General features: G+C 41.7%; 1 protein-coding gene across 1 annotated transcript in view; it reads right to left on the bottom strand.

The window, feature by feature from the left end:
* asap2a (ArfGAP with SH3 domain, ankyrin repeat and PH domain 2a) overlaps positions 1-24,166 on the bottom strand; it is a 57,743-nt gene that overhangs the window by 4,110 nt on the left and 29,467 nt on the right. The window contains exons 5-26 of the mRNA XM_023393776.2: positions 18,906-18,955; positions 15,502-15,631; positions 14,998-15,083; positions 14,797-14,872; positions 14,607-14,693; positions 13,099-13,202; positions 12,456-12,525; positions 11,837-11,924; positions 10,835-10,883; positions 10,299-10,465; positions 7,989-8,122; positions 7,287-7,381; positions 6,075-6,264; positions 5,817-5,902; positions 5,201-5,316; positions 4,044-4,111; positions 3,829-3,936; positions 2,997-3,219; positions 1,931-2,083; positions 1,329-1,431; positions 747-805; positions 497-576 (exon numbers count right to left, since the gene is read on the bottom strand). Of these exons, the coding sequence (XP_023249544.1) occupies positions 497-576; positions 747-805; positions 1,329-1,431; positions 1,931-2,083; positions 2,997-3,219; positions 3,829-3,936; positions 4,044-4,111; positions 5,201-5,316; positions 5,817-5,902; positions 6,075-6,264; positions 7,287-7,381; positions 7,989-8,122; positions 10,299-10,465; positions 10,835-10,883; positions 11,837-11,924; positions 12,456-12,525; positions 13,099-13,202; positions 14,607-14,693; positions 14,797-14,872; positions 14,998-15,083; positions 15,502-15,631; positions 18,906-18,955 (2,322 nt within the window). The remainder of the gene's footprint in view (positions 1-496; positions 577-746; positions 806-1,328; positions 1,432-1,930; positions 2,084-2,996; positions 3,220-3,828; positions 3,937-4,043; positions 4,112-5,200; positions 5,317-5,816; positions 5,903-6,074; positions 6,265-7,286; positions 7,382-7,988; positions 8,123-10,298; positions 10,466-10,834; positions 10,884-11,836; positions 11,925-12,455; positions 12,526-13,098; positions 13,203-14,606; positions 14,694-14,796; positions 14,873-14,997; positions 15,084-15,501; positions 15,632-18,905; positions 18,956-24,166) is intronic.

The raw sequence follows: 24,166 nt of genomic DNA, 5'->3' as shown, positions 1-24,166 counted from the left end.
CTAGCCGCGGTGAAAACTCAACTTAAACTCTTATTTATATGTTCATCCATAATATGTGATAACATTTAACTGGCACAGCACAGGTTCTGACACAAGGGCCCAAAAAGCAGACAAAGTCAAATAAACTCTAACCCTGAGGTTCTCCACTGGCTGACAAACTAAAATAAATGTCACTGTTATTTGTTATTGTCTTAAAAAAACACTTTAGAAACTGTAAAACAGAGATACACAGCTTCTCTACAAAAACTGTGAATGAAGCTCTTTGCATGAGCACACAGTAAGAGTACGGGAAGGAAATTACTGCCTAAGGAGACACTGGAAACACTGAGACAATAGGTCGACCCTAGACAGGAGGGAATTACACAACACTAATAACAGAATAAACCATGACTTGTTAAACCTGTGGCCAATGATTCAGTACAATAGTATCAATGAATAAGCACTTTACACCCTCGCAATATCTGGTCTATAATGAGAGGAAGAATGAGCGACTCACCGGGTAGGCCTTCCTCGGCATGGGGGCTGGAGGCAGAGACTGACCTATTGAGTTCTGGGGACATCCTGGCACTTCCTTAGCTGGAACAGGAAGAGGAAATTATATCACAACGAGAACTAAACTTTCCTCGTTTCCACACAAGAAACAGGATCTGACAGATAGTAAAACAACTTGTGCTCAACTTTCTGGACACTGGACCGTCGCAGATTAGACGGAGTCGACGTTCCACCTCTCTTATCTATTTACTCACCTGGTCTTTCGATAGACTGTGTTCGATTTAGAGGTCCTCTGTTGAAGCTTTTATCATTGCTGAAAAACAAAAAGAATGTAAAAGAAAAATGTAGCCTCATTAGCAAAGTGATAGTCATATGAAATCTAACAGAAAACTGTGCAGCTCTCTAAGACTCTCCAGAGCAGATTTATTGAAGCACTATCAGCCCTGTGGGAGATAAAAAAGACAAAAGAGCAACTGTGGAGGAGAGTTACTGCTCGTCTGTCTCGACACAGAGCTTAGCCTGGACGCTAATGAAGCGACTAAACAGCAGACATGTAGGCTCATTCCTCTCGGGGAAACAAACAGCACATTACAAGACAAGTGTTCACAACGGCAATACACACAGCCCCAGGCTAATGCATGATGTTCCTGTGTGTGTGTATTGAATTATATGAATCAGTTGTCTTCCAGTGTAAGCTAATGAAGCTGGTGCGATATCACTAACCTCATTCTGGCCATGTTTCTGTACATGGTGACATTTCATTTACAACCGCAGACGTCTCCGATCTGAAACACCTTGATGATTGTATATTCATACATGTGTTTTTATATTCTTACCCTGCGGGTGATTTGGGTGGCACTGCTCTGGACCCCAGGGGCCCCTGGACTGACTTGGACTGTATGCTCAAAGCTTCCATCTTTGCCACAGGAGGACACAGACCTGGGACACATAGTAACACACCTCACTTACTTTAATCCGTTTCATGTTGTTGTACACAGAATATTTCTGAGGTTTCTTGACTGTTCACATGACCTCACAGTGGGGTGTGGTATCATGTGGTTATTTCTTCATGCTCAATAATTAATCAGGTTCCACTCAGTGTTAGTATGGTGCTCCTGATAAAGAGCGTGGTGAAAGTATATTCTGCATCCAATCATTTTCTTATACAAGGGTACTTGTATAAGAAAATGCAGGGTCACTGGGTAATTATATGATTTTCAATTATTATCATTTTGGTAAAATGATGTAAAATGAAAATTCTTTAATTTGTAAATTATAAATAAACAAAACTCAAAACCGGCACCTGCATGAATTTACAGATGTGAATTTATCCCTCAAGGACAGACATAAACAGAAGAACGACTTTGAATCTATGACTACTTTCACTTTGGAAAAGGTTTAGTTGGAGGGTGAAGAAGGGGTGGAGGTTTGTCCATACCTCCAGTTGAGGTAAGTCTCATCGGGGGGACAGGAGGGTGCATGTTGGGGGGGTCTGAGGACGACCTCTGTCGCCCCACCATGTCTGAAGATACTGGCTTCCAGCTGCTGGACACTGGGGACTGACTGAGCCCTCCCAGACTGGATAACAGGACTGAGGGAGGGAGGGAGAGAGAGGGAGAGGGAGCGAGGGAGAGGGAGCGAGAGAGAGGGAAAGAAAGGAGATTACTGAGAGGGAAGGGAGAGAGAATGCATCGCACTTTGCCAAAACCAGTGTCCACTTTAAAAGTTGTTTCCATTTGAGTGTAATTGAGAGCGACATTTAATGGGGAGAGGGAATGTGCAGAATGCCGAGGCTGGGGGCTGCGGTGAGGTGAGGTGGGCAACACAGCTGGTTGTTTCTCCTCCGCTCTCTTGGCAGCACTCCAGGCAGCCGCTAATGTTATTAAAGACTGACTGTCGTGGACTTGTCACAAGCCGGTTAGCTTAAAGAACTACATTGAGTTTTTTTTTTTTTTTTTTAGCAGCGCATAAACAAACTAAAAGCTTTTAGATTGTTTCCCCATCAAACAATATCCCACCTTTTTAAGAACCTGTCTTTTTCATAAAGTTGAATGTGGCTTCCCAAACCACTTCTTTCCAGCATGAAAAGAAATCCTGCCCTTTAGATTTGAGATCATTTGAATGTACGAGGCCAATTTCCCCTTGTGAAGAGGTCAACAACTTTCTGGAAAAGCAGCCCAGCCATCTGTCTGCAATGTGACTTTTCTCTGCTTCTGTACGCAGAGACATCTGTGATGTTAAAACAGGTCAAAATGTCACTCATAAATCACAGAGTAATTAACATAAGGGCCATGGCAACAACAGACCTTCTTCAGTGAGGTTGTTCCTCTGGGGCATATTTCAGAAATATCATTTCCACAAGACAAAGAGGTCTGAATCAGGTTACCAGATTTAGCTGGATGTTTTTGTATGTATCCATGTATCCGTATAAACTATATATATATATATTTTGCTATTTCTGCCTTGGACTCTTCTATTGCTGATGCTGCTGTGTCTGACATTACCCGGGTTCCTCGGGGGCAGTGGTGGAGCGGAGGTGGTGGCGGGCTGAGGCGAGTTGGTGCTGAGGATGGTGCCATAGGTCTCGTTGTTAACCAGGTTGGGCAGGTAGGCGCGCTGTTTGTCCTTGGTGAGGCTGATGCCGTCGCGGCCTCCCGGGCCCAGGTTGGAGTTGCTGCTCGGGGTGTAACAGCTGACCGGGCGCTCGTCTCTGCGATGAGGGCTGGGCTGGAGGGGCATCAGAGGGTCAGTGTGGGCCAGAGGTAAGAGTATGCGTGTAAGGATGTGAGATTGGTGATTGCATAATATGAGAAAGTATCAGGTCAGATGTGGTTCATCAGATTTGATCTCTTCACTATATGTTTCCTATGAACAGTCTGTCATCCAAAATTCTGCCATCTTTTCTTCTTAGACTTGCCTGATTTATGAATCTTATGCAAATGTGTTATATCCCCGCAATATTTCTAAAGCAGATCATTCTTAAAAATGTAGCTGGTGATAAAATGATTTGCTCAGAAATGTGTTCGGGGCCAATTAAAACCAAACTTTAACAATCCAATCTGCTTGCAAACACTTTCCTATCCTGAACTGAGCCTCTCAGGGAATCCTTACTTCCCAGCTGAGATCTTATAAAATCACGTTTTATCCAAACTGACTAACATTTCCAGTTTCAATGAAAAATTTATCAAAGGCAATGCATATTTTTTTTAGCTCTCCTTTCTTCAAAACAAGTGGGTTTTCTCACCCACTTGTGCAGCACTCTCTAAACTCTGCTTTTTCCAATGACATCTTCATAAATACTGTATTATAATCTGTTCTCACACAAATGTCACTCACCTTCTCATCCAGATCTTCGTCACTCTCATCCAAGTCTTCATGCTGTAGACACCATTCATACTCAACGTGGACGTGGGCGTTGAATTTCCCTGCCAGAGCTTGGCTCAACTATACATACAAACAAATCCACATACACACAAACACAGATGACTGACATGGTTTCAAGGAGTGATGTGTTTGCAGGAATAAGCCGAGTCCAAACATAGTGAGCTCACCAGTTCCTCACACTGTAGGTGTTTTAGCCTCCGAGCGATATCCAGTGGTGTCTCCCCGGCCTCATTAGCTGCAGGGGAAAACACCAGAAACATATAATCACTGTTGTATCCACATGCCACATGAGCACAAAGACACAGCCCGTTTTCTTTAATCCCTTTTCGCTGTGACTTGAGAAATGTGTAATTAGACCGTTTCCCACACTGAATAACCCTCTGGCCTCTCTGTCCTCCTTTTCTATCTATCTATTATCTGGTTGTGTTGTTGATGTCAGAGCGGAGCAGGAAGATTAGTGGTGTGAGAAGGAGTTGCCATGGTCTTTTGGTAAAGCTCGCACGTCTGGGAACTAAACCTGACAGACTTGGACTAAAGGGTGTTTGTGTGTATGAGAGTGAGAGAGGATGAGAGTAAATGAGAAAAACAGTGGTGGAAGAAGTACACAGACCCTCTACTTCAGTAAAAGTAGAGCTCAAACTAAATTTTTTAAAAAAGTACTTAAACCAGATGTACTTATATGTCACATACATTACATATGTAAATAACCCTATGGGATTATTGTCACTGATGCAATAACTATGTATTCATCACACAAACTAGTTTTCATGTAGGTTAGATATTGTTATCAGTGAATTATTTCCATCTAGCTACTAACTGCCGGATGTCACAGCTGGCTAACTGAACTAATGTTAGATAACTCATCTGATCTGACATTTGATCGAAATGCTGTTTAATCATAACATGAACTTTTACATGTTACAATTTATAAAAGACGTAATACCTCAAATTTCAAAAGCTAACGTTAATGTTGTTAAAACTCACTCTTGATTACATGAATAATACCAACTGTCTGAAACACTCATATTTCTCCATGATTCATAAATAAAAGCAACATTTTTCTGATCCATTTCCCTATTATTTAAGTCTTTACTAGCTAAGACAATAATGATGCAGCCAGTAGCTAGTTAAATCATCACTAAACCACCACCACAAACTAGCTAGCAGCTATTAAGAACTTAGGACAGTTTTAACACACAAACTTGTGATGGATTTTTCAATAAATGGTGAAACCGACAGAAACAGGAAAAAAAAAAAGAGGAGGAAAGAGGTGGACAGTGAATGCAACATGGCCGTCCTGTTCAGTGCTGCTGTGTTTCCTTACCGATCTCTATGGAGGCCTTCCCCCGCAGCAGCAGTTTCAGACACTCGCTGTTGTCGGTCAGGCAGCAGTAGTGTAGCGCTGTGCTGCCTTTAGCTGTCTGCTTATCCAGATTCAAGCTGTTAGGGGACACAGACAGAGAGGAAAACTTCCAATCACAACACTGGAGGCAATATATGTGAATATGTAATATCCTCCAGCAAGAAATTTTAAATAAGCTTTGTCCAGCTTTGTGTAATAGGTAAAATATTTATGTAGATTTGTATTAACTATAAATCAGAACACAGCTCTATAAAAAGAGGGAATAACAGACAGAATGAAAGGCAAATAAATGCTTAAACAAATCCCTTCAATCTAAAAGAGAGAAGGATGAAAAAAGGAGAAAACATGAATATCAATAACCTCTGGCAATAGACAAACAGCCCCTTATATTTGAATTTCAATTACATGTGTTAAGAGGCATCATTCCTCCCGTCTTTGTCAAAATAAATCTTTTTTTGGTGGTATTTTCAATGTTTCCTGCAAAGTCGAATGGACAGCCAAAACCCTTTCCTGTTTTTTTGCATTCTGAAGTGAAGCACGGATGCATGGTTGCCCACTGTTTTCTTGCTTTGTTAACCTGTTCTGAGTGAGGAAGTCCACGATGTGAAGAGATGTTCTATCCACCAGTCTGACTGCGAGATGAAGGGCTGTCTCCCCTTGTTCCTGAAATCAAAAGATAAAACATTTGCATGAAACCGCTGGGAATGCGAGGTGCTAGTGGAGAGTCAAGTCTAAAGCAATAAAGATGCTTATCATGCAATTATTATGAGTTACAAGTGAAACCCCTGGTGGAAAAACTATTAAAGTTTAAAAGTCGAGTATTTCGTGTACTGACGTGTCCGTTGGCCAGAGGTATGGGCTCCATGAGGTCCACTCCCTCAGCGTAGACCTGGATGAGGGAGAAAATGTCTCGAGCCTTCACTGCATCGCACAGCGTGTGGAGCCGCGACGTTGCATCAGGACACTTCTTCCTGGCGAAACGCTTCTCTGTGTATTTGGCTGTGATGAAGTCTTTCCTCGCCTGCCTGGTGGAGGACATAATGTGGGAGGTGTGATTGTGCAGTAAAGTTGGGAATGCACCAATCAAAAGCCAATAATAATAAATGGTGAATGAATACTCTAAATTGGATCTCTGTGATCAACAGATAACCATTTCAGTGGTTGATCAAGTGTCATCATAAGTTGAAATTGCAAGAAAAAGCATAAAAAAGTATAACCCGTTCTTCATTAAATAATGTGTTACATTAAAATAAAACCTGAAATCTGTTTCTTCCTACGGTGCACATTTTGACGACCGAAGAATGAACCTCCAGTTTGCTTGGTAGCAGTGTGTCAATAAACTGGTGGAACTTTTGTTAACTCAAGTTAGATGTCTGTGGGTTTTTTTTTTTTTAACCAAAATCACATATCTCAGCAGTACACAGAAAATTTCAAATTTTCCCTAAAATGCGCTTTCTTTTATTTGAGAAAAACAAATAGCAGTCCTGTTAAGAGGAGCATGTGTCAAACAGGTGCAGAGGAGCAAACACAACCACTGCTAAATGTTCCTCTTTGTTATGTCTGCATGTCGTTCCTGCCCTTTGTTTGACATGCGACACATGGACGCGATTTGAACAGCTGTGCCGTACGTGTTAGACGTAACATCACATGGTTCATCTGCAAATTTGTAAAAAGTATTGCACCTAAAATATGATGTAGGAAAATATGTTGATAGGTAAGCACACTAACTTTATCTAATTGTTGTGTTTTAACCCTGCGCAGGTCGGTTCCCTGCAGGCCTAAGAACACAGGACATGTATTTTGAAACATAACTGTGTCATATAATTGATTGTAACCATGTCATCATCGATGGTAAGTTGGGTGAGTTCGCTTATTTGCAAATCGTACAGTTTAAAAAAAAGTTTCAGAAAAATTCAGAAACCCTGATCAGTATGGTGTGACCAGTTGTCGGCAATGTGAGACAGGTGGGGGAGGAAGGGTATGGGGCAAGAAGGGAGGAGGTGAAGAGAGATGGAGTGTGGAAGAGAGAGTCGGAGGGTTGACTTACATGTCACTGGCTGGGTTGGGTTTCACAACATTTTCAGCACTTAAACAAGCCTCCATGATTTCATTAAAGCCTGCATTCCCCACATTCTTGGCCAGCTGTGGAGCACACATACATGGACAGACACATACACACACACACACACACACACACACACACACACATTAAAACTAGTTATATGTCATTTTCTGCTCCACATCCATTAATTTAAAAGTCACCAGTTCAACACACTCCTCTATCAGGATGAAGTGCAGACTCTATGTATGTGGAGCATTATAAACTGCACACCACCCGTCTGATTGTGGCTAACACGACGGCGTCTTAACACCAAGCAATCATGACTGCAAGCATTTAATCCCGACCGTCCCACGGGCAGTAAATCTCTTCACCAAACCGTGATTAGAAAAGCCCAACAAAATCTCAGCTATTCTGAGAAAGGAGACTTCCAGAGGTCTCAGGGAGGACGAAAATGGAGGCCAAGAGTGATTCTTTTCACCTTCCTTCTCCCCACTTTCACCTCCTGTCTTGATTTACTGTCCTTCTTTCCTCCTCATTCCTCCTTGCCCGTTCTAAATTTTATCCTGCCTTAAAATCTCCAGAAAGATTTGTATGGAAAAATCAATACAAGAGGATGACGCAAACTTCAAGAAAAACAGGGGATGGGAGGTGATTCAGCAAGAAGACCAGACGCCTAAAGTGATTTACCAAGAGCTCTGAGGTGCTGAGTACATCCAGAGTGAGCGACTGGATCCTGGAGTAGTGGACTCCCAGCTCTCTGTGGATCCCCGAACATTCAATACAGGTGAGGATGCCGAGGTTGGTGGACAGCCACGTTGGGTCTGAGAGACAGAAAAGACACGCGAGGGAAAAGAGGGAGAAATTAATATTGGTGACACACTGTCCTTGAGCAAAAAGCAGTAAAGCAAGAAGACATTTCTGGAGCATGTGAGCCAACTTTGATGTTTCCTTGTGGAAAGCTGTGGACTCTGGAAATTTAATAACTGCCTGAAGGGTTTACCATCACATGGCAGACAATGTCGGAGGAAAGTGACCAAGCCAAACTGTAAGTCTGGCCTAGATACACAGTATGTCTGGGTATATGTGTATGTCATATACAGCACATTAAAGTGCATATATTTCTGCAGGAGGAAATTTTATGGGACTTTATGGGAGAGAAAATTACTGTGGGTGTATTTGAAAAAAAATTTAAAAAGATTTGAGTCGTAATAGTAATATCTCCACAAATAAAGAGGATCTGCGTGAGTTTTATCATTTTCAAAACTGGGCACTTTAAGGACCATACCAGTGGTTTTGCATGCTTTAGTTCATAACTATGCACATAAATCACTGCTAACACTTTCCCAACGCATAGCACAAATTGCTAGAACGATTTCCCATCTTCCAGGCAGCAAATCATTTCTGTTTATTTGTTTCAGAGACTTGAAATTAGCTTTAAGCTTCAGGGGTGACGACACTACATTACAACTGTTGTTAAGGCAATACGGCGGTTGTCATTTGGGCACGTTTGAGGGAAATTCTTTGGCACAGGTATGATGGTGGCAGACTTGACATTTGGGAACAACAGCCTGGCACAGAGTCACTTGAGGCACTTGAGTGTGCATCCAGGTATGTTGTCCCGTCCTGCAGCCTTGCAGGGGTTGACCCTGGACCGGGCCCAGCCTGCTCATCGGGCTGTGGCAGGGCTTTCAGGGCAGGCGTGTTGTTTGGGGTTTCACAGCATGCATAGAAGTCATTTAGCTGGTGTGGGAGGGAGGGGTTCACCATCACAGACCTGTGGCGAGACTTTGTAGTTCGTGATGGCCTGGATTCACTGCCACCGGTGCCATAATGTCTCTGCTGTCTGTAAAGTGGGCGTTGATGTTCAGGTTGTACTGGCATTTTGCTCTCGAGTCCATGGAAGAGATGAATTCTTTCCTTGTGTAACATGTTACTCTTTTCCTAGGATTTCTCACCATAAATGAAATTTGATTTCAACCACAGAGCTGTGGATAATTACTGTTAGAAACTGACCGATCCTGTCCCAGTGTCAGGAGATTTAAATAATTAATGAAGTTACGGTTGCTGTGCTATCATGAGAAAAATGTGAACAGCACCTCCTTCACTTTGGAATGGATGTGCTTCCAGCTGCTGTGTAATGGCCACAGGTAATTAAAAAACCACAGTCCTACCTACAAACAGGTGTGGGGAACTAACAGAACATTAATAATGATATCTTTGCTAATCTTCAGATTATATTCAGTGACATGTGAAGGACATTACTGGTAATACTCAGACATTAATCCGCTTGATAAATAATAGCAGCATTTTAAAGGGGCTCTTTGCAAGTTTTCTTTGCCGCCGAACATGGTTTCTTGCCGAGAGCGAGGGCGGTGACTGTTACTTGACAAGAGCTTCGGTCATCGTTGCGTTTACAAGACAAGAGGTTATAATACACCCTGTGAGCAGCGTACGTCTTCAGGGCAGATTGGAGGCTGCAGTGAGTCGCTATCGAAATGTGACGAAATGGGCCGGGGCTAGCTGGTTAACGCGCTAACTTCAGTAGGAGAAAAGACGCTTGATAAAGAGAAGAGTTGGCGTTGCTTTCCACTGCTGGAGACAGCTGTCGGCGAGTTAAGGAAAGAAGTTTGATGCTGAATTTGCAATGAATGATCTGGTATTTTAAATTCAAGATTTGGTGTCTATAAAATAATAATACTAAGTTCTCAGAAATCAAACTTGAAAGAATAAACAAGTAAACGTGGTTCTAATGAGAAAACAATTTGAATTTGGTTATTTCCTTGCATTAAATAGGTTACTCCAGAAACATGTCCGCCATGTGTGTGCAAATTGATTTTCAAACCACAGTGAAATAAAGTGGTAACTAAATGCTGCCTGAAAGGTAGAAAAGTGTCTTTTTGTCAGCACCAATCACTTAAATATCATATAATTAGTTTTGATTCTGTGCTGTCAGTCTTATGTGAGGTGTCAGTTTTCCCATCTATCTTTGCCACTCACTGGGCGCTCCGCAGTCACAGCACACGTCATTTCCCGTCATCCTCTTGACTTCTCCAAGGATTGCCTTGGTCAGCTCCTGCACAATGTTGTTCTCCCCAACATGCTGGTCCCCTTTAAAGGCCTGATTCAACGCCTCCTCCTTACTATTCTGCAGCACCGAGATCCAGCTGGAGGAGGGAAGACACGAGACAAGAGACGAGGGAGGGGCGTTACAGGAGATGTGAGTAAGATTAGAGTCAGAATAATGAAAGAGAAGGAGGAAAAAAGTAGAGAGGGGAGAAGGGAAAAGTAGGCTGAGAGGTGGGGATGGGAGCAGCCAAAGCAGAAAGAAATGAGAGGAAAAATGGAGGGAGTGCAAGTAAAAGGCATTTAATGGACAAAGGGTGGGAGGTAAAGGCAAGGCCAGGCATCTGAGTGTGAGGTAGGAAGTGTCTGAAAAGTGGTTGAGGTGGTAAACAGGATGCACTCGGGCACAAGCCTTAACACACATACACACACACACACACGAGGGAGGGAAGGAAGGAACAGGCACTTACATCTGACAGTCCTGGTCGTCCTCGGCCTGAAAGTGATACGTTCTGTCGTCTAAAACAGAAAATAAATGAATGACAGAACAGAAGAGAGAAGTGGGAGAGGAAAAGAGAGGGAGGGAAGGCATTAATCACAGAGCAGTGGAGATGAAGAGATTAAAATATCCCACTGACAGGTCAGACTGAGGGTGAACTCCTGGATAGAAAACAACTAAACTCCTGTAGCTCTTGTTTCTGTCTGCATTTTGGAATCACTTACTAATAACCAGGGAGAGAGAAGTATTTTTACACCACTGTATCCAAGCAACCTGAATTATGTTGCGTCTCCAGTGGCTGAAGTTTCACCTCTCAATCTTACAGCCAGTATCTCTTCTTAAATACTTAAAAAAAAAAAAAAAAAAGATCATTAGCTACATCTCACAGTCGTTTGATTAATTTCTGTGACAGAAGCCAAATAATTAAGGATCACAACCTGAGAAAAATGCTGCTAACAAACAATTATTTTCATCATCAATTCATTTGCAGACAATTTCAGTTAGTTCATTTAGTAAATGAAATCTCAATTGTGAAAAAAAGTCTTCCAAAGACTGAAAAATGACTGAAACTAATTCAATTAATTTTCAGCCCTTAAAGTGATTATTTTGACCAATTTTTTCAGCTGTAAAGTTTTTTTTTGCCACCGTTTCACTTTAATGTGATGCAACTAAATGTTAGATTGAGGTGTGAAGAATTTGTCAATATTTGTTCTTTCTAAAATTAGCTCAGCTTCAGTTTGCCGCTACTTGCTAAATAGTTAAACATTTGAAGTCCTGCTGGCCTGCTGCTGCTGCCTACAAGAACTGAGCTAATTAAAATGAGGCATTTGAGTGCAACAACCGCAGCCTGGGGGGAAAAGAAAAAAGGGAAAAATGCCAACAACAGAGAGTAAGAACAAAAAAGATAAAGAAGAGAACTTATAAAATGAAAAGGAAAATAGCAGATGTGATAAAAACAGGATGATGAACTTACGTGATATGAGGTCAAAGCTCCTCTTCTCCTCGGGATTGTGTTTCACCTGGCAGGTGAGCAGGTTGAGTTTAGCTGGCGGCCTGTTCGCCTGCCAGAGAGAGAGAGAGAGAGAGAGAGGGAGGAAGGGAGGGTGGAGAAAAGCAACAACATAAACGAGTGAGAGTGTTGTGTTTAACCGTATCTGACCGCTGCCGGAGCCAAATGAAACATTTGATAAGCCGCTCTGTGTGAGACAAACTGTATTGGCGAGAGGACTCGACTGGGCTGGAGTTAAATCTTTATATGGGAACAAACAGAGTTAAGTGAGACTCAGCTGAGGCAGCGATGTGAGAGGAATGCTAACTTGTGAACCCGGCCTGTGATCTCCGCTGCTCGCTGTTAATGCATTCACGGCTAATGGGGGAATATAATGACCAGCGAGGGAGAGGGCCTGCAGCCAATACACTGAGACTAATGTGGTTAAGGTGGCAAAGAGTACACGAAACATGTGTGGAGGTCAGTTCAGATGTGTGTGCGCACGAGTGTGCACGACTTTTTAAATCAGCGCAAACCACACCGTGTTCAGTTGTGTTTTCACAGCACGGATGCGAGAGAGAAAGAGGCGTGATTGCTTGCTTACTGTGCCGTGTGAGATGGTGAGGTATCCGTTCTTCGCCGTGCACTTTCTCTTCTGCCAAACTTTCCTCAACCTGCAACGCACAGAAGACAGTGATGAGTGCATCAGTGAACATCTTGAACTCACAGAGCAGACACATTTGTTGAAATGTTTAAAAATGAGCACACGTTACAACTGGGATTCCCATGCATTAGTTATGACAAACAGGTTGAAATTTGCTGCTTTTCTCTGATTCATTTTAATTTAAAAATGCCAAAAATTGAGTTTGGTAATTCACATGTGAATATTTCCTGGTTTTCGTGTTCATTTATCAGAGTAAACTAAATATCTTTGCATATGATAAGCTACTAGAATATGTCATCTTAGGCTCTGGGAAAACATAATTGGATTTATGTTTTTTTTTTTCCCCATTCATGTATTTTTCATTTATAGACTAAATAACTCATTTATTAATCGAGAAAATAGTCAAAAATAATAATTAGTTGTAGACTAATTTGGTCAAGACTTCCCTCTCTGCTTTGAAAGAACTTGTATTCTTTAGAAATTTAAAGCTTGTCATTCAATAAAAAACACACATTTACAGTGAAATTTCTTCAACTGCAACTGTACAATCTGATCTTTGTACACAATTTTAAGAAAAACTCACCCGTCGCTTTTCTTGTAGAGGTACCCACTGCGCTCTGTGCCGTGCTCCTTGTTGCCCTGTGGCTGGTGCAGGCTGTAGGTGGTGCTCTGCCGCACCTGGGAATCCTGGGAAAACACACACACACACACACACACACACACACACACACACACACACACACACACACACACACACACACAAGCAAATAGAGAAGAAAAATCAGAGCTGTTACACAAATAATGAAACGAAATGAAACGAAACAAAAAGCAGTTGCTGCACGTGGCTCTGATTCTCCTGCTCCTCAGAGAATTTCCAGGCAAGTATGAACAACAATAGGAAGACGGCTGGTGTGATTTTAAACACGAGGGAGGGGAGGAAATAAAAACACCTCTGAAATAAGGGTCTGTAACAGCAGGCGGTCAAAAGCAGTCATTAGATATGAGATATAATCTTAACTAAATTCAACCTAAATGGATCTGTCTTTTGGATATTCAGGTTTGACTTCAATGTAACAGCAACAGCTACGTCAGCAAATGACTGAACAAAGGCCAGGAGTTTTGTATGAGTGACGTCATTTCCTGTCTGGAAACACAACGGGAAGCAGAGAGGACGACTTCTAGAGGGCCGCCATTGTCGGGGCTTTAATGATTTTATTGGTGTGCGCCGTTATCAGCAGACGCACACACAGCCAATATGATAATCTTGGAGGAGCAGGACTGTAGCTCCAGCTCTTCTCACTGAAAAGTCATTCAAACTCAACAGCACAGCTAAAGTAAACCAAAGCACCGAAACACAGCAATTTCATGTTTGAACAAACACAGAAATGATCTGCTAATGTAAAAAAAACAAAACAAAACAAACAAAAAAAAAGAAAAACACTGATCTAGCACCATAACTGAAATGACACCGACATGAGCACAGGATGAAAACAACTGCAGAAAAAGGATTGTTTCAAGAATTCCACTTACTCTCCTAGACTTGTTTCACAAAAGACGGAGGCAGCGGAGGAGAGAAAAAAACAAAATCTATAGGTGAGACCAGGAGCTGCTGCTGTAGTTTGCAGCATATTTTATAGTTCACTAAGCTCAGGGCTGGGGTCAGTTTAAAAAAAAAAAACCTTTTAATGCATTCAGATGTTAAAACAGCAATGCGTGTATGAAACAAATAGGAGATAAAGTCAGTTAAAGTTGTTTTTTGACAAGAAATTTAAATCTGCCTCTCGAAATGGTGTGGACCCCAACCCTGAGTGAGTCCTACATCAGTAACAACAGTGTTACATTTACAACTGTGTGTGAGTTTTTGAGTGTGTACTCTCAGTCAAGATCACTTAAGGAAGAAGGAAGAAGAAGAAGAAGTTGAAGGTAAATAGTGAGACTGAGGACTGTTCATGTCATAAATGATTTTAGAGCAGATATATGGGATTTAAGAAGATTAACCCATGATACTTGACTGGCATGTTCTTCTGACACTGAAAGGACCTTCAGCACTGTGTGTGTGTGTGTGTGTGTGTGTGTGTGTGTGTGTGTTACCTCTTTCTGCTCCACCTGTAGCGCCGACTTGAGGACGTCTCGTAACTGAGTCAGCTGCTTCCTCTCCTCGTCCTGCACCTGCTTTATCTGTTGTAAAACAAAAGGTGGGGAGAAAAACAGAATGTGTGAATCAGAGAGGGGAAAAAATGTGAGAGTAAGGTAAAGAAAATAGAGCTGCTGGGGTTCTCACTGTGTGCAGATCTGTGGCCAGTTTCTCTATGGAAGGCTTCAGGTTGTCCACAGCTTTCAGACCATCCTGGAAGAAACTGAACAAGCAGCACATCATGTTTCTAAATCTCCCGAACTTCAATTTTATAAGCACTAAAATAAACAACTTTATTTTTTTGGGTTTATTCTGAACCGCAGCAGTTATCAAATTTGGATGTCTTACTTGCACTGTGCATGGAAGTACTTGATGAGATTCTGCAGCAGGTCCACACCCTTCTTGATTTTGATCTCGTTGACTTTGAGAAGATACTGGAAACATATTGAATACAGATCCAGTCAGACGGTTTCAGGCCAGGTTCAGTGAGAGGAAGAGGCAACTCCGGCTCCATCTCAAACATATACGTCCCTTTCATCTCATATCTCAACACTTCAAAGTAAAAATCTGCAGCTTTCAAGTGAAGCTTAATTAAAGTAGAGCATGAAAAAGGCACCGACAACGCAAACATACTAAAATGTAACGTAAGTCACTTTGAAATATTCAACATTTATGGAAGTTTTTATAGAACCTCATATACAAAAATGTTTTTTTTCTAAACCAAACACCATCAACGGTCTGCAATCATATTCTAAGAGGAGGAGTTGCTGTTTTCATGGTGCATTTATTTCATTTTTCATTACTCATTTAGGTTGAACTAATAAATTATACACACTCATTAGTCTAACTAACCTCACACATCTGCAGCTGGAAGAATCTCCTCTCCTTCTCCATCTCTTCAGCGATTTCAGCCCCACTTATTTCCGTCCTGATCATCCCATGCTGCCTTGCGTGCTCCTTCTTCTCCTTCTCTATCTTGGTGCTGGCAGAAAGTGACATCACAGGAGTCAAAGAACACGTCGCACATCCATGACAGCACCACAAAAACACCAAAAGCGCGGTGTTGCTTAAAATCAGCCCCGTCATTGTCTGGCAGATTTAAAAAAACAAAAAAAACAAAAAGGGAATTGTTGGGGGAGCCGGCATCACTGGTTTGTTGGTTGGTTAGTGTAAAAGCAATGTCAGTGTGTCTGTGTCACTTTTATTTTAGTGCTGTTGTCAGGTGAGGAAATTTAAACCATTAGTGAGTTGTGATGAAGACGGGAAACTTCACTTGGTTTCTGCCATACCAACACCTGTGCATAACAACAGCGACTCTGAGGGGAATAAAGGTATAAAAGGAGAATGTTATGTCATACAAGTGTCCCAATACACATCCTCTTTCATAGGGAGGCACGGTGTCCCCCACGGGGGTTTAACACTGAGGTTTCCCAACCACATAACAGAACTGAAGAAACCATTCAGATGCACAGCAAACAGTTTTTTTTTCACTTTATAGTCCCTTGCATTGCCAAGTGAACGCATTAAATTTCCTCTGTAATGTTTGAAAAAATATCTGTTATTTGAATTTCTTTTATCAGAAGAAACTTTTTTTCTATCATGAGCATAAAGCTTTTTATTAGCATACTGCTTGTTATTCCTCACTGATGATGACAAATGAGGCTGGTGTATAAGGCAAATGGAATCTTTTACACGCTGCACTGCCTGACAGTCAGTACCCAGGGCTGATTTTTCACAAACACTGTTAACTCTGCATACGGTATCTCCCACAGGCAATCACGAAAACACATCACAAAAAGGAAGGGATGCACCAGTCCATGCAAAAGGGCATTCTTTTTTATATGCTGTTTTTTTTAGTTTTTTTTGACAGCATATCCCCTGCAAAAAGGATGCAGCAGTTTGTTCTCTACCGGAGAGACGGGAGGAGCGTGTCGGAGCCGGTGACTGCTGGCTGTTTGAGCGCTGTTCAGCCTGATTCATGTGCATCTAGACAGACTTCACTCCCCGATGTTCAGCTGTGTGATCTATGCGGCCTGTAGCTAGGCTCAGTACAACTTCAGACCAAAATGATTAAATACAAAAAGAGCCATTCCTAAACTTAAAACATTAAAAGATGGAAAATCAAAGTGGTGTGACTGCATGAACCAGCTTTTAATATATTCTGTTATGATATGAAATCACCAACTACTCTTAAAGGAATAGTTTTAGGAAATACAATTTTTCACTTTCTTGCCAAGAGTTAGATTTTTCCGTTGGACAAAAAGCTGCAGGAAGTCTCTGATCATTGGCCATGGATTATTGCTTTTATAAGGATTAAACAAAACAGAAATCATGTGTGAATTCGTGAGCATTAGAGTCTTTATGCAAAGCTAAGCTATCTGTCTCCTGGCTGTAGCTTCATATTTAAACAGACAAATGTGATATTGATCTAACTTTCCTACAGAAAGCAAATAAGCCTGTTTCCAAAACTGTCAAATTATTCCTTTAATATTCCTTCTCGCCATGTTACGCCGTTTATATTGTGACCATGATGTCAAACCACTTTAGGAAAGGAAGGAAGGAAAATTAATGAATTCCTCTCTTTTCTTCCTGTTGCATAATAAATGATCTAGTGTCCCTCATGCAAAGTAGTCTGTGTTTACTTGTTATATTTAAGTGCACACCTTGTCCTTGTCTGGGTTTCAAACCAAAGTCTCCACATTCAGCTGCAGTTGCATTGTTAATATCCATCGTTATGTTAGCAGTCTGCAAGAAATAAAACAAAATTTGGCATGTTCTCAGAGGTTGTGTATTGCGGCAGTGCTCTGCGAACAAATGCTACCTTTGACTTGAAGTTTGTTTGTTTAATGGCGCCAGCTGCAAATAGAAAACCTTTTGAGTCATGGTAGGAAAAGACGCAGTTAAAGTCGGTTCCCTCCATCTTTTTGCTATTCCAAAATTAAATAAATAAGTTTTAAAAAGCAGTGTGTTTTTGCCAAGACAGTCGTCATGGTTTGAAAACAAACGCACAACCTGAAGGACAACGAAAATAAGTTCCGACAGCTTTTCTAAACTTGCCATTTAGCCAGTGTAAATGCCAAACTTGATTTCATTGTGTAGACACTGCCGGCCTTTGTCAGCACATGAATCTTCAGCCCTGACAGCGTTACAGCATCATCAGGGCTGCAGCTAATAGAGACACATGTTAGCCAGGCTGTTTGGCTGCCAGCCAAACTGACAGTTGTTCGGCTGATGATGAGGCTGAGAATCCACTCACTTTCAGTCCTGCCACTTCAGGAAGTGATTCACCAAAAAAAGATACTGGACTTTAGATTTTTCTATATTCATTCTGCATTTAAAGTTTGGAAAAAATGATCTAGTTTTACTGATTAAACATTAAGCACTCCCTTCCTTAACAGCATTCAAAGTGAGATGATCTCCAATCTGGAGACTGAAAACAGAAGTCAAACTCGGGTGTCGGATGCAGATAGCTCGCAAAACTAAATAGGGAAATGAAAAATCAATACTGAATAATTTTCATCTCTCTCTGTGCCCGCGATATGAAAACAGAATGTTGTTGTGACGGCAGACAGCAGAGAGATCGAAGACGATCGGAGGATCACTGATAAAAGAAGAGCGGCAAGATAAGTTTGGGTGGTTTTCCCAATCAGGCAGAAAACTGGACTCTATTGACGGCCTCAGCTTGCAGTCAATAGAGTCAAATCAAGTTGGGACGGAGAGAAACAGTCACATCCGGCTGGACTCGATGTCAGTACAAAGTCCGCACTGTCTGATCAAAACGGTTTGGAGAGGAGATGTATTACCCTTTCAGTAAAGAATGTCCTTTGCAGCTTGTAAGATATATGAGAGTGCTATAAAAAAGTCATGTGTACTTTGCATGCACAATCACAAATGGACAGTCACAAAGTGTCAGTGTGGAGGTGGAGAGGCAACAGTGAGGGCTGGTTATTCACATTATCAGGAATGTGTTGACAGATTATCACAGGGGGAGGTTAGAGGGGGAGAGCGGTTAGTCAAGACAAGTCAAACACAGACATGACACAAACTGCACATTTCAATTTAACATGTTGCCTCACAGATATGACTGAGTTTGACAAAATAAAACTAGTTTGAACTCCTGAACTTGTAAATTACAAGTAATGATGACTTTACATTATATCAGCATGTTGCACAATTTTAATCAATTAATTAAAACCAAACAAATGTCATTTACATAAAAGAGCTGTTAATTAGAAACAATATGATTCATTTCTTACACTTTTGTTTCGTAGTCCTTCCAGGCTTTGTCAAACGGCTTTTTTAGATCCTGTGAGAAACAAAGAAGAAAGTTTAAATTGTAAACATTAATAAGGAATATAGTGATTAGTTAATTAATCTATTTAGTTTATCAACAGAACATTACTCACAGTCAATTTTTGATAGGGCACAAAGCTATTGTTCAAGAATGAACTTTCTATTTCAAATTTTAAGACAAATCTTTTCAACAACTCCTTAAAGTGCTCAAAAAACTGATCTACAATATCATGGCAACTGGTCAAACTCCAGGACATACAATCAAAAGCTCCAGAGAACAGCTACTAAATGGACCTCAGCGTGGATCGTTTTGCCAATGGGCATTCCCAAGGTCAAAAATGAACTTATAATATATAATATTTGTAATCGATGAATTGTTTGAGTCATCAATGTCACAAATGTGACAATTTGCTGCTTTTCTGTGTTTTATGTCCCAGTGCAGAGGATGCCTTTGGGGTTTGAAGGTGCCACTGTGGCTTCTGCAAACCTGTGACAGGAATTTGTCACCATTTTATTCACATTTTATTGACCAAACAGGTATTCACTTTCTTGCCAAGAGTGAGATGAGGAAATTAACACCACTGTCATGTCTATATATGGTAAATATAATATAAAAACTACACTTAGTTTAGGTTATGTGCTGAACTATTTCTTGGCTGGCCTTAGGTGCTGGTAATGAAAAAGGTTACTGTGTGTGTGTGTGTGTGTGTGTGTGTGTGTGTGTGTGTGTGTGTGTATGTGTGTGTGTTTCATCACAATATGAATCAGTAAGGTGAATCATCCTCCTCACAGTTGCAGAGCAGCCCACAGCTGTCTCAGCAGGGAACTGGGTGAGGTTACGTGGAGGCTTTTAGGGAAAGCAGGAGCGTGGTGCGACTGTTTTTGGCATTTGTAACGCGATTCCTCTGGTCACGGGTGTGCTTTCAACAGCTGCTTGAGCAAAATGCTTGATTAAACAACATCCCTACCGCCGCGGTGCTGATTAAACAGCGATTAGGACAAACAAAAGCAAACATCACTGGCTGCAATTTGCTGTGTCACTCCCTAAAAAAAAAAAAAACACAATTCAATAATATTAATTGTTGCCTACTACCAGAGCCAGGGTGCCAGGAAAAAATCTACTCAACAGCATGAAAGAAAAACAGATAATCAAGAAAATGATGTCGCATTTCACTCAACTACTCCCTTTGCAATTAAATCCACAAAACCTACAGAGAGCACCTGCTGAAACGTGGCAGTGAGATCAGATTCTGAATGCTTACATTTCAGCACTACAAGGTCAAGCATCGCTCCTGTCGGCCTTACTGCGCATTCTGTTCAATAAATGTGAATAGCACACATATTTCTGTCCAGCTGAACAGACAGCTTATAGCCACAGTGCCACCGTTAGAGGACTGTGATCCCGCTGTTAACCTCCACTTCAAGAGCGGAGGAGTGGCAGGCTCAACCTGTCAGGATCACGGTCTGGTTCACTGGGCCAAGTCAAGGAGCACTCAGCCATTCACTCAGGCAGCTCAAGGGCACAAAATCACCAGAGGAAAGAGAGCATAAAGGACCATAGAAATACAAAAACAAAAAAAAAAAAAAAAAAAGTTAAAGTGAAAAAATAAGCCTCTGAAAAGAAAAAGCCACAGCAGAGGAGGAAGCCGCTAAAAAAACGAACTGCAGGTCAAAAGAGAGCAAGTAAGAAAAGAGAGGGTGAGCGGAAGGAAATGTCAGAGCCAGAGAGAGGAGAAAAATTGTAACAATGGCTAAAAATACCAGACACAGGCATCGCTGGGCAGGGAAGGGCAGAGCAGAATAGGCCAAAGCACAGGGCAAAGCAGTCCCAGAGAGAGAAGAGAGCTCTTAGCGCCCCATCTGACTGAATCTAAAGGACGGAGGAGGAATGTCATGCCCTTGACAACGGCCTCCTTTCGCAAACTTATCACCTCTTACTACCTACTACCGCACATGTCCAGGAATCGCTTTTCCTGTTCCACATTCCTCACACCTTTTTCCCACTGCTGTACCAAATGTGCAGCCGTGGTCAGCAGCAAAGAAGGCAGAGTTTAGTTTGGATCAGAGGTACTCTAGTGGTATCTAGTCATGCAGATACTATGAGCATTTCCCCCCCCCCCAGGTTTTGAACTATCCTTCCTCTCCCACCCTAATACAACAGGGCTTTTTTTTTTCACTGAAAATATTTCAGCACGTCACAGTGTGAAAAGCACAAGTAGAAGTAATAACATTAGGTATGGATGAATTCCATTTAGCTGCTTCAGTTTCAAGGTCGAGGTATTGTGCAGGCTGGCTCACTGTCACGGCTGCTGTGAAATGGGGCTACAGAGGTGAACAGACTTTTAATTGGATTATAGAGTCATGAAATTATTTATGTAACTTCACCAAGAGACACTGCAAGCAACGCAATGGATTCTATGGAATGGAATCTACACAGGTGATTGGGAAGGAGGCGATGGACGCCGACTGTCACTGGAAGCACCATCATCATCCTTCTTTCACTTCTCCAGTTGTGCGCGGTAGAGCACCGCTATTGGCCGACATCACAGACCACACTGTAGAAGGTATCAAACCAGGCGAGAGAAGGCAAAAGAAAATCCTAGCATAGTCATATGTTGCGATACTGTGAGGGATCCCAGATCGATTAGTTGTCCTCTACTATGAAAGACTACACAGAATAAAAGGAGCAACAGTTGCCGTATTTCTGCAAAGTCATGCTGCATACTGTTAGTTTTTTTAAATGTTGTTTGTCAATGTCATAAACCAACTATTATCTAATTCCACTCACCTCCACTGTATTTGGGTTGGAAGCCGATAAGGCAGCGACTTATGTCTATCTGCATGGCTTGACACCAGAAGTAAGTAAGTAAAAAATGGGTGAACTGACCCTTTAATCTATTACCACCTCTGTGTGTAAATGCTTGGTTAAATAACTACTGATGCTGCTGATGCTTTCAGTTGATAGCAGAGTGCGTAGTACGTATAAAAACCTTCATCAGTGCTCTTATCTAAAATCTCAAACAGCTAGCATGCACGAATGGTTTTTGGGAGTTCACGCTCCACTGAACCACAATGAGGCGGGACACAGCTGGACTCACGTCGCTCAGTCCAAAGGCATTAGAGCACAGGGGTCCCCCTCCTCACACAAACAGTAGATTCTACAGCAAACCATCCAGACACTGTGACTGAATAGCGAAAAAGCTGATAGGACTCATGGTGGGATAGAGACACAGACGGGTCAATAAGCAGAGGCTGAGAGGTGTCCGCTGCAGGCATGACATCATGCTGGCGTCCACTCTGAAAGTCCGCTGTTAGCAGAACGGTCCCGTGGACTCAGCACTTTCCATTTTCCACTGACTGCGAGTGTGTGAGAGTGTTTATCTTCAGCAATAATACTTCTGGGTCTTCCAGGGACCCCACCCCAGCCACTTTTGCTGCCATTCCTACTGCAGTGACTGAACACTTTATCTGCTTTCATGTGTCCTTCACTTAATAAATACTACACTATGTATGCAAATTACAAGGTGAGAGCTGATGGCAACCTTACAAAAAAACAAAAAAAAACAAAAAACAAAACAAAAAAAAAAAAACCACACTCACTTTGTTTTTACACATGAAATCCTAATCGTGCTCCGTGGTGAGATGGTCATGGAAGTAGATGAGGTGGAAAACGGTGGGTTTTTAGCTGAGTAACAGCAGAGACAGGTTGCTAGGTAGTAGCCCTCTAATCACAGAGCCATTAGTGGCTGCCTCCCCAGGGGTTAGTTCATCGCACTCGTTGCCAAAGACAGCACTGGCAGAATATTAACAAGCTTGGAGGTAGCCACCAGAAAGCCATTAAGTCCCGAGTCAAATCAAACGAAAGCACTGGTGACTATTGTGGCTGCCGCAGAGATGCAGTCATTATGGAGCTTTTTGAGACGCCAGATTGCCCTTTTTATCCACACTGAATGAAATTTAGGAATGACATTTTTAGGATTATGTCATACATGTGCCTTTTTAAATTAGATATTCCTTTTTTTTTTCTTGGCTGTTTTATCAAATCCCTGAAAGTATTATCCTAAGTAACTCCTTTTATGGACAGCTATTAGACTTTATTTTCCATTTACTTACAAAATTACTTAATGCATGCGCATGGCTCACCGGACACATGTGCATTAGGTTCCATTTGTGTGAGGAACTTTGACTCTTTTTACAGCCTCTCATCCACAAATACATGTTGCGTTTAAGTGCTGGTGGAAAACTCCAGCTTTTTAGCACAGTCATGTAGAATTATAAATAAAAATATGGAATATTATATAATAGTCGTGTGGCTTTAATGTTGGTAACTTTAATTTCACTGGCTTTACTGTTTTTATCCCCTCATGCATGTAGATGCTATCTTGACCTTTATAGCGATAAAAGCAATTTTTTGAAATATTTCAGTCAGCTAGATTTAGTAAAAAACACATGCAGAATACTGACATTTATTGAAGTTGAGTGGCATTTCTTTGTTAAACTATTTCAAAGTTGTTCAAATTGGGTGGTGGAAATCATCATACATGTACACATTTGAGCTTATAATTATTCGTGGATCACGAAACATGAATTTGTCACCAGCACTGAGGTCAATGTCTCTTTATAGACTTATTTAATCTTTTAAATATATCGCTCTTACTCTTTTATGACATCACACACATCAAACCATTACTTCATCACACTCTCCCTGCAGTCTAAACACTTTGTCATGCAGGTCTGGACTTCTTCCTGCTCCCCCCTCTCTTAGCAGGTACTTCCCCCGGGAGAGGACAGGAGTGAAGGAGCAGGATAATGACAGAGGAGGAGGAAGATGATGAAGGGTAAGGGAGGGACGAGGGAAAGGCCTTGGGCTGCGGAGGTGAGCAACAGGTTGGGAGGGAGGGTGTAGCTGCTAACTGAGGCAAGAAATAATCCATCACCTCATTCGTCCTTACTTCACTTTTCCTGACACAGAGAGACTGATTTCTGAGTTTTACGGACGTTACAACAGTGGTGACATTTATGTGTGTGCAAATGTGTGTGTGTGTGTGTGTGTCCTGTGGTACAAAATAACCAGCAGCTCATTAGCCCCATGTCACTGGGGTAATGAGAATCATCCGAGGGCTAATGAGCAATAAGTGGGTAAGTATTACAGATGTGACTGGCTGCCAAAGTCGGGCTGCAGAGTGAGGGGGTGGCTGATGGATACAGACTGAAGGAGACGGGG

This window comes from Seriola lalandi, unplaced genomic scaffold, assembly GCF_002814215.2.
Source record: "Seriola lalandi dorsalis isolate HSWRI2012SDOR001 ecotype SW California unplaced genomic scaffold, Sedor1 jcf7180002054942, whole genome shotgun sequence".
In the NCBI taxonomy this organism is placed as follows: domain Eukaryota; kingdom Metazoa; phylum Chordata; class Actinopteri; order Carangiformes; family Carangidae; genus Seriola; species Seriola lalandi.
This window is presented reverse-complemented; position numbering and strand designations above follow the sequence as displayed.